Raw genomic sequence first — 13,679 nt, 5'->3', positions numbered from 1 at the left:
ACAGCTCATTTATAGCTCCTTTATCGGGCTCCCGCTTTCCCGTGGTGGTGGAGGGGGGGGGGGGAGAAGGGAACTCCCATATAAAAAGGACGGGGGTGTTCGTCGTACCTTATAGGTTTCTAAAAGGAGGTTTAGGCGCCTCTTAGGGTGTGCGTTCAGCCTCAAAAGATTCCCAGCAGGGACTTTTGCGGTTCCTTTTAGGGTATTGAGCCACAGGTGGCCCAAGCTCTCAATGTTATCCTTTTTTTTTTCCTTTTTTTTTTCCTTTTTATGCGAACGTTCAGGCTAACGTGACATATGGCATGTACTATTACATAACGACCGAATTTGACCACGCGAAACATGACTCCCGCCTTGCAGCATATGGAGGTGTTTTGTTACAACGGTTTGAATTTATAAAGGTTTGTATAGGAATGCAACGGCTTTGCTTGAAAAGCCAGTTATTCTTCTATTTTGTGAATAAAATCTACTTACCCTGTTGCTGTGTTGTATTCTTTGTTGTTTGCCAGCTCCTCGGGCTGATCTAACGCGATTTCGGCGAGTTATCGTTCTGTGGGTTTCCACAGAACGATAACTCGCTTTTCAAGCAAAGCCGTTGCATTCCCGTACAAACCTTTATAAATTCAAACCGTTGTAACACAACACCTCCATATGCTGCAAGGCGGGAGTCATGTTTCGCGTGGTCAAATTCGGTCGTTATGTAATAGTACATGCCATATGTCACGTTAGCCTGAACGTTCGCATAAAAAGGAAAAAAAAAAAAACAGGATAACATTGAGAGCTTGGGCCGCCTGTGATTGAGCCGAAAAAAAAATATGACAGGAGATAATGTGTTGTTTAATTAGACTAGACCATTTTGGATATATTAAAATTAAGCTTGGCAGTGAGGCTTAGAGGACACAAACAAAGGAAACTGAACGACCATGTTTATTCATTTCTTCTGTATGTGTCCTCTAAGCCTCACTATCAAGCTGAATTTTGATATAGGAGAATCTTTGTTTACAATATTTGCCTCATTACCATAAGCGATACAGTTTCTGATGGAGCTACAAAGAGATTAATACTGAATATTGAAAGGGCACAGCACGATTAACTGTCCCAAGGAATTTGAGCGCGATGTATTGAAAACTTTTTGTGCGACGAGGGTTTAAAAGCTCAAAATTTTAAAAAGAATGTATGAGCTCATTAGCGCTTTTGCCACACAGGCATTTTGATGTTTTTGAAAGCCAATTTCTCCTCAAATATTACACCCAAAGAGCCAAGAATTTCACCACTTACTAAGTTTCACAAGCTCTTTAGGTTTTTCTAATAAAATCGTGTCTAGCATGATGCCTTCTATGCGCAAAGTCGTATGTTAATGAGGAAAAATGTAAACAATGACGTAAGCAAAGATTCACCTATATCGAAAGTGGCCTATTGGTACCTCTCAGGGGTGCCACGCCCACAAAAAAGGATCTTGATCTTAGCACCCAGACTCTTAGGGGTTCTTTTCAAAATTTATGTCCAGTCTTCTCTTTTATATGAGACTCTCCCCCTCGGACTTGCTTTCCGTGCGGACACAACGTAAATCCGCTCAAATTTAAAATCTGAATTTTGAGAAAAAACTGAATACAAAATTATTATTTAACATTTTAATGCGCAGATATATAAGATACATCTCCCTTTCGAAAACGTGTCTTTAATTATATTCGACCATGATATATATTCTAAGGATTTGTTACTAGTATTCCATAAATTCAAGGCGTTTTGTCATGAGCGTCCGACATTTGACAGCCAGTTGTTAGTATCTACCTCATTTCAGGATAACGATTGCCCAAATTCTTTTATAATTATTTTTGTGAAGGACGAAATTAATTTTCAGCCAAACTAAGACGCATAATTTTCACGATCTCGTCATGTTAAATTCGAAACGAAAAATTTAGTTGAAAAGGAAATTTGCTTTTATGGCTTTATCGAGTCCTAAATGCAAGTTTCAGTAGGCAGTAACAAAGAAGCAATTTCAGAATTACACCAAAGATGTGATGAAGAGAATAATGATGGACATCAAATAAATTGGACATTAGGATAAGTTGATAAGGTATTTTTGACTTTTGCTCGCTAATTTCTCGCATACATTATTTCCCCCGCGCACAATGAGATGGGAATTGGGCCGAGCTGGACCCAATCTCCCGGTGTACGGTTTCCTACTCAGAGAAAGCTCAGAGAGAGAAAGATAGTGTCTGAACTGTCTGAAGTACGATTTTATTAATAAATACAGGACGTCCTTGGCTTGAGAAAAACATAAACTTTTATGGTGGGTTCGATTCTACATGTATTCAAGACAGCAGTTGTTGGTTCATATAAAAGATTTTAAAACAAACAGCAGGTAGACCTTAAAAATAAATCCGTAAAGAAATTATGATAAACCTCAGTATGTAAGAATCTTTGTTTACAGTGTGTTGGCTGATCTATTTAGTCTTAAGTCTGCCGTAAGCTGGAGCTTAAATTAACCAGCCAATAGCAGGGTACACTATTTTGATCGATGTACAGCAGCAGACAAAGACAAAGTGTGAAATAATTTTTTACTTCTTATAATTATTATCTCTGACACCTCTCTAGTGAGGAAAGACCTGGATGTGTGAGGATTGCTTTTTAGTCTAATATGAATGCTTTTCCAATCTAATCTTCCATGTAACCAGCTTTCTATATAATTACGTAGACTGTCAGCTTGTCACATAATTGTTAGGGATAGACTGTGTGACGGGCCTAAAGAGTGGTTAAGCTGCATGTAGGAGGCTAGTGCTTAACCTTATTATTGTTATATAGCTGGCATTTTTCCTGCTACAGTGCGCCCAGTGGGACCAGTCATTAAGTGTTAAATAATTGTTGTATCCTTAGTATTTGTCACTATCACTGAGAACAATGATAAGTGCCAAGCAGTATTGACAACCTGTCCCCTTGTCACAAGATATTATAAAACTAGGAAAAGTGCACAAGATAGCATTGCCCATTGTCAAGTTATACTCTTAAGAGTTTGGAGAGCTAGTAATCTGAATTTTAAACTCAAAAATATTTAGAATGAAAAATATAAACTGTTGATTTTCAGTTTAAGGATCATTTATGTGTTTTACACTTGTTCCACTTGAATGATTTAAATCGACAACAACATCTGGAGTTCAATTTCTGGAGGTAAGCCACCTTTTGGATGGCCTTGTGAATAGCTTCACTGACTTGTTCTCCTGTTACAGAGCTGTTCTCAATGTATGATGTATTATGTAACTTAGCTAGTTCCCAAGCCTCCTGTGTTGACACTGTGTTTGGCACTTCAACTTGTTCTGTACTTGTCCTGTTTTTTTTTTCAACAAATAAAACAGTGTTGATTATTTTGACACACTTGAAAACATTATAAACTGGAATAAATTTGCTATTGTTTATTGCATTTACTTGAATATCTTTTTTAGTAATATATAAAACACGAGAGACAGTGTTTCATTGAGATATCCAAACACCGAGAAGAGAGTTGAAAATACGAAGTGCAACAGAATATTTTGATTAAATTCGAGGTGTTTGGATAGTCGATGAAACGCTGTCTCGAGTGTTTGATATATCTTCTCAATTGAAATGAAACTAAGGAGTAAACAGAGAAGTAAAATCATCAAAATCTATGCTAATTAAGACCAGGTATCCAAACTTCCTTCACAGGTGTGATTTTCTTTGTTTTAATAAGCTTTAGAAATTTTCCACAAATCTCCCACTGTGGACCTTTTGAGGCTGAGGACCCCAAGAGGTACCAAAACCATGTTTTTAACCCCTTAAAGGCACAACAAACACCAGGTCCTTTTCATATGGGAACCCCCCAACCCCACCCAACCCTTGGGCTAAGGGCCCCAGAGTAGCCAAGATATTTTTGCGGTCAAGAGAGTAAAACAATCCGGCGTGAGATATACAGTAAAAATATTTCCAGAGCTGGAAAATTTGTCCAAAACCAAGAACTGACTTCCTAAAGCGTACAGTGGAGCTTCTCTACGGAATGATTTTCGCGAGGAACTTCGCACTACAAAATCCCTAGACATCTTCAAGAGACGCATTAATAAATGGTTCTCTGCATCAGACTCCTGTGAGGCAAATATTATGTAAACAGTAAACAGAAAATTCTACATGTGATGTATTTCTTTTTTTCTTCCATTGTACTGATATTTTTACTGTGTAATAAATAAAGTTTAAAAAGAAAAAAGAAAGAATGCTTGCAGCTTGTGAACTCCCCAATCACCCCCACCCACCCCCTCCCATTCAAAAATTTTTCTGATGGTTGTTTCCTTACTTTCTGAGGTCCATTTTGTTGCCAACTATCAGGAAAGGAGTATATGGCATGTGGTGACGAATTTCTGCGATCCAGGAGTCTTTGATGTTGTTGAAAGACGCTCGATTTGTTATGTCAAAACATAACAGAAAAATGTCCGTGCCTGGGTATGAAAGAGGCCGAAGACGTTCGTATCCTTCCCCCCAGAGCCCCACCTCCCAACAACGAACGAGATACCGGTACTTCTTTCCATCCACTTGTATACTGTCCGTGAAGGTGTAGGCATCGACTGGTGCTGGTTGATCTTCCTCGGGAGGAAAACCAGTGTTGAATCGCCGTAATAAAGCTGTTTTTCCTACCGCTGAATCTCCAAGGAAAACCAGCTTCAAATCAAGAGGCTGTTGGTCAAACTACGCCGCCATCGCATTTGAGGTATGATGTCGCGTGTTTGACGTCACTTTAGTATTGGGCAACATGAAAGTCACGCTGCTTCCCGTTTACGTGACACTATCGTCCGCCTCGGCCTCGTGACTCGTGAGCACGAATCGATGACATGCCAGCAAACTGAAAGCGGTACTTGAGGAGTTCAGATGGGCAGGAAATGACGACTCTGGCGATAATTATGTAGTTAAGTCTCTGATCTACAACCCTTTCAAAGCTAACTTGCGATCAAGTCTTCCACTCCTCTGTGATCTGGGTAAATAGCGTGACAAGAGACTCGGTGGTCTTCATCTATTCGAATTCTTTCAGATTAACAAGTAAACATTTTCTCTTTCAGACCATGGTCACTAAATGGACTCCTCTGGCGTGTCTATCAGCCTTGGAAAGGAACAATGTCTTACCTAAAGGTATATTTTTTAGATAGGATCCACAATTTTTCCTTCGGGAAATGACCAAGAAAATTCGTGATTTAAGCTTAAAATGGCCGAACAGGTCTGAACACCTAACGACATATTTCTGGAAGGTCTAGAAGGACGAATTCATAGTCAGTGATGTTTTCAAACACATCGTTATAACTTTCACCTACTTTGATTTCAATTTCAATCATGTTTATATTTTTGACTGACACAATCACGTGACAGGGTCATCTACAATTAATGTCACATTTTTGGACATTTCGCAAATTTAAAAAAGTTCTATTTTTTCAATTGGTGGGAATTTATTCGACTTTAATACTTTTCCCATCAGATCAGGAATTAAAAGTTGCCCTTGTTGTGGTGAACATGCCATTAGGAGGAATGGTTGACAAGTTCATGGCGCTATCTAACATTGGTCAGTATGGTATCTGTGTTGTAAGTGCCATAGTCATGGATGGATGACAGACAATGTTGACATGATTTAAAATTTGTTGAGTCATTTTAGGGCAAAATGTACAGTTTGAGACCATTTGCTTTGTTGTAAACTAAAAGTTACTTACACATACTGTCATATTTCTACAGCAACTATAAAGGCTTATACTGATGGGGGTGCCAGCCAAGTTTGCAGTATAGTTGGTACAGAGCGGGAAAGGTATATTTTATGTACAAATGTCACTTGCATAACTTAATTGTACCATTAAGAAACATGATGAAGTTTCACAGGTCATGGTTAAAATTGCTGGTTTCATTGTCTAATATTATTGAAGAAAAATGTTTTGCATCAGAAGGATTGTTTCTTTAAGTGATCAGTTTCATTAATGGAACCATTAAAGGGAAGACCTATTATCAGTGGCGGATCCAGATCTTGAGCTGAGAGGTGGGGGGGGGGGGGTGGGGGAGAGGGAGGGGGTGTTTTGCTTGCCCTGCTGGCTTTTCTTCCTTCTGTGATTTTTTCTTTTTTTACTCAAAATAAAGATCTGCCACTGATTATGAACTGTTTGCATACATGCCCTTCATTAAGGCTTCCAGATAAACTGTGGTTTAGGCCAATGAATAGAAGAGCAGCACTAGCTGCTCTTAGTTGCTTTATGCTATTTACCCTGGATGTTAGCACCAGCTTTAGCCATATCATTATGCTCTAAAAGGACAGAAAAACCTATCTTTTTGCCTTGCAAACTCTCAGCTCTTTGTTTTGTCATGTACAGGTATCTTCCAGACTTTGTCAGTGGAGACTTTGATTCAGTTGATCCTGATCTTTTGAACTTTTACAAGGAAAAGGTATAGGATATGACAGTGAATGCTCAATCAATCAGTCAAAATAAAACAATCAACTTACCAATCCGTCCATCAATCAATTAATCAATCAATCAACCAGTCAGTCAGTTAGTCAATCAATCAATCAAGCAAGCATGCAAGCAAGCCAGCAATAGTTCTTTTTGCAACCAACCACTGAACCAACCAACCAATCAGTCAGTCAGTCAGTCAGCCAGCCAGTCAGTCAGTCAGTCAGTCAGCCAGTCAGTCAGTCAGTCAGTCAGCCAGTCAGTCAGTCAATCAATCAAACAATGAGTCAGTTCATCAATAAAGTAAGTCTAGCAATCAAGCAAACCAAGCAAGCAACCAATCAATCAGTCTATCAATATGAAATCAATCAATCAATCAATCAAACATGAACAGTGTTATATACCTTTGAACTACATCAGTGAAGTTGAGTTCAATGCTCTTTTATATATTATAATAATTATTTATCCTTGGGAGAACATTCCTAGCTTATTACAAACAAATTAATAACATTTATTTCCTGTCTGCTCAGTTTGTCATACAATATGCTTGGTTGTTGAGTGTGTGAATTTTTTGAGCTGTGACAAAAATAGTTTAGTCATATTCACATTGATAACCTTGTCTTTTGCAACCCTTCCTGCATTTTCTCCAGGGTGTTGAAGTCATTCCAACCCCTGATCAAGATAACACAGATTTCACCAAGTGCCTCAGAATTATAACAAGCAAGCAGCACATTGATAAGGTTTGTAAGTATGTCAAAGATCAGAAAAGTATGGTCACCGCACACCCCTAAATTGTTACACTGACAGTGTAATAATAATTGAATTGACAGTGTAATAATATTTACAATTCACAGTGATATTGAACAAACTTCTTGATTTGGGTCCATGAACTGAAATCTTGTTAGGACCACCCGCATTTCTAATCATATTGACATAGCTACAGCTCATCAGAGATCAAAAAGTGTTCCTAAGGGAAAGTCTTCATACAAGGTAAAAGGTAAGGGAAACTCTGCATACAAGCCAAGTGGCACATTAATCCAGAGCTTATCCTGGTTTTAGTGTAACATGAAACGACTAGGAATATTTCTACTCCCCCCTAGATGGGATGCTAGTCCATCGCAGGGTTACCCCCAGCATTAAATTCGCTGGTACCCATTTATACACCAGGGTGGAGAGAGGCACTGTGAGGGTTAAATGTCTTGATGAAGAGCACAACACAATGTTTGGGCCAGGGCTCAAACTTGGACTGCTCAATCCAGATTTCAGTGCACTAACCATGAGGCCACCATGCCTCCACGGTTATAATCATATGTATATGTATTTATAAATCTTAACATTTATGTTTTTGTTGTTATAGTTGGTTATCTGAGGTGCAGGATTTTCATGTGACCCATTTATGATAAATACTGTTGTTACTTGTTTCTTTAGTTTGATCAGATAGTTGCTATAAATGCATTTGGTAAGCGTCTTGACCAGACAATGGCAAACATCGAAACATTGTTCCATGTAGCAAAGGTGACCAAGAAACCAGTCTATTTGATGTCTGAGGACTCACTCGCTTGTCTCCTAACACCGGTATGATTCAATTGTTAGATCTATTTCCTACCTTGTTGATCTCTGTGGACAAAATGGGCTTTTTTGTGCCATCAATTTGCACTTTGCAGTGTTCAAGCATGTTATGCTCTTTACAAACACTACTGTTATTATATAGTCCATTTACCAAACAGAATTGCATCCAGCTGTTCTTTCAGCCAGTTTGTACCCCTTGCACCAGAATTTGCATGCATTACATGCCTATGATCCCGAATTTGTAGTATCTATATTCCTTCATTTTCTTGTGCTAGTTTAATACACTGAAACTGCTAATAAAATTAATTTTATCAACAGTACTGCAATTAATCATTACACATCTTAATGATGCTATTTGGTATTGTAGAATACTGAAACCTAACCAAACCCAGATTGACCATTCAGTGGCTTATGGCCTAATGCACTTAAATTGATGTCAACTTCCAAAATCAAGCAACTCCAATGATTTGCCAGGATCATGTAGTAACAAGCTTATAAGGATCTTTCTGTGTGTTTTAGGGAAAGCATGTCATTCAAGTGAACACTGGCTTAGAAGCAGACTGGTGTGGGCTCATACCGATTGGTGCCAAATGTACAAATATTACTACAACTGGCCTCAAGTGGAATTTAAGTAAGTCACCTTCACTTGTTTTGATAATCTCTTTCGTGTGGGAGTAGATCTCCATTTTTCCAGTTGTCTCAAGTTGTTGGTATTCAAGCCAGATGACAATACCTCTCAAACCTCTTAGTTCACAGGTTTAAAATGGTGTCCTATATTGATAGCGGGCATGCAGGCAGGCAGTTTTCCTGTCCTGAAATTTATGTAGTTAAGATATATTGCAAAGCAATTTTAGTTCCTAACTTAGAAACTTTTAATTAGTGCTGTGTTGAAAACAAGTAAAACACTTTATAGCTATGTATCAACTTGAAGTTAACTACTAGTGAATTTACAAAGCTGCCTTTTCAAGAACAAGCCCTTAGTCCTGAAAATTAACTGTTTTAGGTTCGGGTAGGTTGTATACTCTTTATTGATTTATTTGTTTGTTTGTTCATTTATTCAGCTGATGGGCAGTTAGAATTTGGTACCTTGGTCAGCACCTCCAATACCTATGATGGAAGTGACGTGGTAACAATAGATACCGACACCACAATCTTATGGACGATGGGGATTAAGTGAATTGGAATGGAATGATCAGTTGCTTTTTATACTAAGAGATTTCGAATACCCTCTACAACACGAGATGAAACATTTTTCTTAAGATAAAGAATTGGGAAGCCATGAAGTAGAACTGAGCTCCTTGTGACTCACACTGATGAAGAAAGTTGCAAGTCAAATGAATTTTCTAGCAACCACTGATTGCTACAGCTGAAATAGCTGAGATTTAAAAAGTATAAGCCTATGCCATTACAAGCTTTATTCTCTACACATCAACTGCAAAGCGCTGTGTGATTCCCATTTCCCGTGCATATTATTTTAAAAATATAGATATCTTCTTTTACCATACTACCTAGGGTGGATCTAGGGAGTTTGGGGGAGGGGGGGTCAGTCAAACCCCCTTAAATAAAAATTGAGACAGTATAACACCTTGACTTGGCCTCAGACTGCCGGAAATCCCATTTCCGAGGACCTTAATTTTAAAAGCTTTCCAGGGGAGGATGCCCCCGGACCCCCTAAAAGGGACTACCCTCGGCAGTCTGTATCTCAAACCCATTCTCTAAAATCCTGTATATGCCCGAGACTACGTAGAATAATCTTCTTCACATAACCATGGTAACAATAAGATTTTAAAACGAGGATTTTTGTCACGCACCCTCCTGTATAGTACTATTTGTTAGTTAATTTGAAGTGAAGGGTGTAGTGTATCAGTTGTTATACAACTTGTTTTTGTAGCCGGTATATCGCGTGCTAGTATTTTAGGTAAATAAAAAGAGGGTGGCAAAAGGTTTTTGCGTGACGCGTGATCGCCTCAAAATTAGCAGCGTGATGCGTGATTGAGACCAAATTAGCCGCGTGACGCGAGACAGGACATCATAACGTGATGCATGATTTGCTATTTTACAAGCACGTGTTAGATTTCTGTGATAAGTGAACGTTCTTTGAACTAGAAGGATAGCATTCATTCAAAGTAAATAGTAAAAAGAGTCTTAAAAAGGATCATCAAATCGTGGCAGACGTGACACCATTTTCTGGTCTTTTTTGTCCTTTTCTTGACCTCTGATGTCTTTGATCTTCGTGGATCTTATGGTACTGTAGGTCCAAACAATTGTGATACAAATTATACGAAGAAGTCTATTGAAAATAGTTAAACTTTGCACAAGAACTATGAGCTTCAGTGCTATTTTTGTCCATTTTGTCGACCGATCATTTTTGGCAGTGCATCAGACCAAGAGAATATGACACACCATATCCGAATTCGGCTATCGTATAAAAGGTCTGAACGAATTTCGTCCAAAAGGGCTGAAAAGATAACACCCGTTAGAGTTTGGTGTCATTTTATACCGCTCGAGAAGACAGTTGTGTAAGCAACGAGAGACTACAGAAGGGAAACGTTTGTGAGCCACTTGATGAAGGTCGTCATAAAGACCTAACTGAATTCAAAAGCCACGTTATATCCTTTACAGACATAAAAACGTTGCCGCACTGAAAAGGATTTGCAGGTGTAAAGCTTTGACACAAATATTGCCTGTATATTAGAGCATGGCAAAGGTGGTGTAGACGTCTTCTCAATTCGTATACAAGATCCCTGCCAACTTGGCCTGTGAACAGGCTCCCGATTGTGTTATAGGGGAATAATAAAAGTGTGTAACAAAACGAACGGCTTGTCGTTGTACACCTTAGATCTGGATGTCATGAATTTCCGTTTAGGTGGCTACTGTATCTCAAGATACACAAGGTGAACGCGTATTTCAATACATAACTGTATGTATAGCATAAATTACAAAGCTGTTACAGAACATAAGCGTGCATATAAAGAATGTTTGGCAAATTAGCATATTATAAGCTTAAATGAAGGTATGTCCGCCATTTTGAATAATCAAATCCAGCCGGTGTCAGAAACTCGTTTGTCCAGTTTGGCTATGACGTAAGCGCTTTCTCATTGGCTCAAAGCCAAGCCTTTTGTTCTTTCGCTTTATAGGTGCGACACCACCCGGATGGTTGGGCGGCCAGTTAACTCCACCGCAATATACTCAATTCTCTTAATATCTCTTAAAACAATAACCCCTGGATATATAATCAAGTATTCTTCCTCAACCATCCCCCAGCATTTCATTAATCCCCTACATATGTACCTACACAGCCTACATCTCATTAATCCCCCACATATACCAGCATAGCCTACATCCCATTAATCCCCCAAATATACCTACACAACCTACATCCCATTAATCCCCCACATATACCAACAAGGCCTACATCCTATTAATCCCCCAAATATACCTACACAGCGTACATCTCATTAATCCCCTAGCAATACATCTCATTAATCCCCCACATATACCTGCACAGCACATATACCAACACGGCAATACATCTCATGAATCTCTACCATTTACCTTCACAGTTTGCATTTGATTAAATCGTTTCTAGAGTCATTACTCATTATATTCAGTGGAACCAAGTGGTCTTAAGATATCTTGGAACAAGTAAATTGACTATCGCTATTCAAAGTATCTGTTCACTTGAATTGTAGCCTGGGAACAAGCTCCCGGTTGGGTTAATGGATTTAGTGCGAACTAGCAAAGTGTAGGTGGTCTAGGGCGAGCGGGGAGAGCCGAGCGGAATGTTGACGACGGGGAGCGCAATTCGCGGAATTCTTTTTTTCGCGCTTAACGGCAAAGTTCTTCTTTCAACGACGCTTTTAGGGTCGAAAAAGTAAAATTGGCGATGTACTTACTTCTTTTTACGTGACGCGTGATTTAATAGAAAAATTCAGCGCGATGCGTGATTGGTATCCCACCTTTGCCACCCTCTAAAAAAAGAAAAAGAAAGGGATTCAAAATTATGATAAAAATAGTTTTTTAAAAAAAATTGTATCAGTCACTTTTGATAATGTATGTTGACTAGCATACAGAACGTCAAGTTCAGTTTTAAAATGTGTTGGAATATAATGTTGATCAACACTGTTTGTGTTATATTTTTGATCAAGTTACAATATTAGAATTTAAAGAGAGCTACCTATAAAGGAGGGCATGGGGGAGTGAAAAAAGTTGATTTGTTTAGTCCAAATTTTGGTTCAATGATCATTCAGTTCACCAGTATTTTAGACGATGCACGGCCATTTTGATGAAATATAAAGTTGTGTTTTTGATTAAGCCGAATCATTTTGCACTTTACTGTATTTCCAGGTTATTGATTTAATCACAATTAAAAAGTAAAGGAATCACAAGCAGGATGAAAAAGGAAAAACAAAGCGCAATAAGGAAGCTTGCGTGCAGAATTTCTGCGTGAAAAGAAATAGAAAACATTTGCAAGCAGGCTTAAAATTAGGTAACCGTAAAAAAAAAAACAAAGCAAGAACAAAAAAGCAAACAAAGAGCAGGTTCTGTCTCTCAAACGAGATGATTCACATCGCTTAATCGTGATTTGACCGAGAGGCACCTTTGTACCTCCATCGTAGAGGTCCCATTAGTGGGTTAGGAGTGGGGGGGAGTCTGAATATCCCACATTCCGTTTATAAGTTTTGGTCTAACTATCTTGCCGTTAATTCTGGTTGCAAAAATTAACGATTTACCTACTCGATATCCCGTTTTGTCTGATCATGATATACCATGTCCCATTTATTTTTGTCCCAAATATCTTATATCCCGTTATTTTTTTTAACCCAAATATCCCGCATCGCGAAAACCCCAAATAGGGCCTCATCATACACTCATAGCTTGAATTGTCTTCACGGCTTCACCTACTCTTGTGCACCGACATCTACAAAATCAAGAAGTGAATTAATAAAAAAAATTATTCGTGAAGTACACGTGGTTTCCATTCCAAATTACATCAGAGGCTGTGTGAGAATAGAAGTAGCCGTATTGCATCTTCGCTGTGGGTGTGTATCTAGTTTGATAACAAGTGGTTTACAGATTTTTTTTTTTTAACTCTTCCATAATAGTTGACAATTTTTCCATGAGCTCACGCTGGATAAGAGGAGATAAATAGCAAGTTTTTTATTTAAGCAATAGACCACAAGTTTTTATGGTTTATAGGCTGCTGTAAACCACTTGGGCTGTTGGAAGTACACGAGAAGAATTCGTAAATCACGAGCCGCAGGCGAGTGATTTACGAATTCTTCGAGTGTTCTTCCAATATCCCAAGTGGTTTATCATACCTCTAAACCATAGAAACCTGTGTTCTATTGCTTTTATATAATAATTCAGAAGACACGCGAAATTTCCATGAGTTTACTGGCACAATAAACCATAGCTGATTGACCAATCAGAGGGCGCGCATTCATTTGATTATTATATGAAGACTATTAAATCACCTCATATCCGACATGACACCTGGCAAGGAATGGAATCGACTGGAAGATGCGGACATTTCATGTATGTCTAAACGAAGTGATGGTATGAAAAGGCGGGAAAATTTGACGCGCGTTGTTCCAGTTGAACGAAGCACACGAGAGCGAGCGAGCGAGGCAGAAGAGTTTTCCTCCAAAATATTCTTCGTATAATCGCCTAAAATTGTTCATACTCTGG

General features: G+C 38.6%; 1 protein-coding gene and 1 long non-coding RNA gene across 3 annotated transcripts; one reads left to right on the top strand and one right to left on the bottom strand.

Moving 5' to 3' along the window:
* Positions 1-2,213: 2,213 nt before the first annotated feature.
* LOC110054382 (uncharacterized) lies at positions 2,214-4,737 on the bottom strand. Its single transcript, XR_016206170.1, has 2 exons — positions 4,301-4,737; positions 2,214-3,325 (listed from the first exon to the last, which is right to left on the bottom strand). It is a non-coding gene; the product is annotated as an uncharacterized LOC110054382 (long non-coding RNA).
* Positions 4,738-4,779: 42 nt separating this feature from the next.
* On the top strand, positions 4,780-9,932 carry LOC110054327 (thiamine pyrophosphokinase 1-like). 2 transcript variants are annotated; one of them, XM_020760709.2, is made up of 9 exons: positions 4,781-4,976; positions 5,058-5,127; positions 5,468-5,551; positions 5,719-5,788; positions 6,342-6,414; positions 7,070-7,159; positions 7,848-7,994; positions 8,508-8,619; positions 9,050-9,932. In XM_020760709.2, the coding sequence occupies exons 2-9, from the start codon at positions 5,061-5,063 to the stop codon at positions 9,163-9,165; spliced, it is 759 nt and encodes a 252-aa protein (XP_020616368.1). In that variant the 5' UTR covers positions 4,781-4,976; positions 5,058-5,060; the 3' UTR covers positions 9,166-9,932. The 2 variants fall into 2 exon arrangements, with proteins under 2 accessions (XP_089141530.1, XP_020616368.1); XM_089285404.1 differs by lacking the exon at positions 5,468-5,551 and having other exon boundaries at positions 4,780-4,976.
* The last annotated feature ends 3,747 nt before the right edge of the window (positions 9,933-13,679 follow it).

This window comes from Orbicella faveolata, unplaced genomic scaffold, assembly GCF_042242905.1.
Source record: "Orbicella faveolata isolate gen_17 unplaced genomic scaffold, um_ofav_v1 contig_13, whole genome shotgun sequence".
NCBI lineage: Eukaryota > Metazoa > Cnidaria > Anthozoa > Scleractinia > Merulinidae > Orbicella > Orbicella faveolata.
Note: the sequence above shows the minus strand (reverse complement) of the source record. Positions and strands in the feature narration are given on the sequence as shown.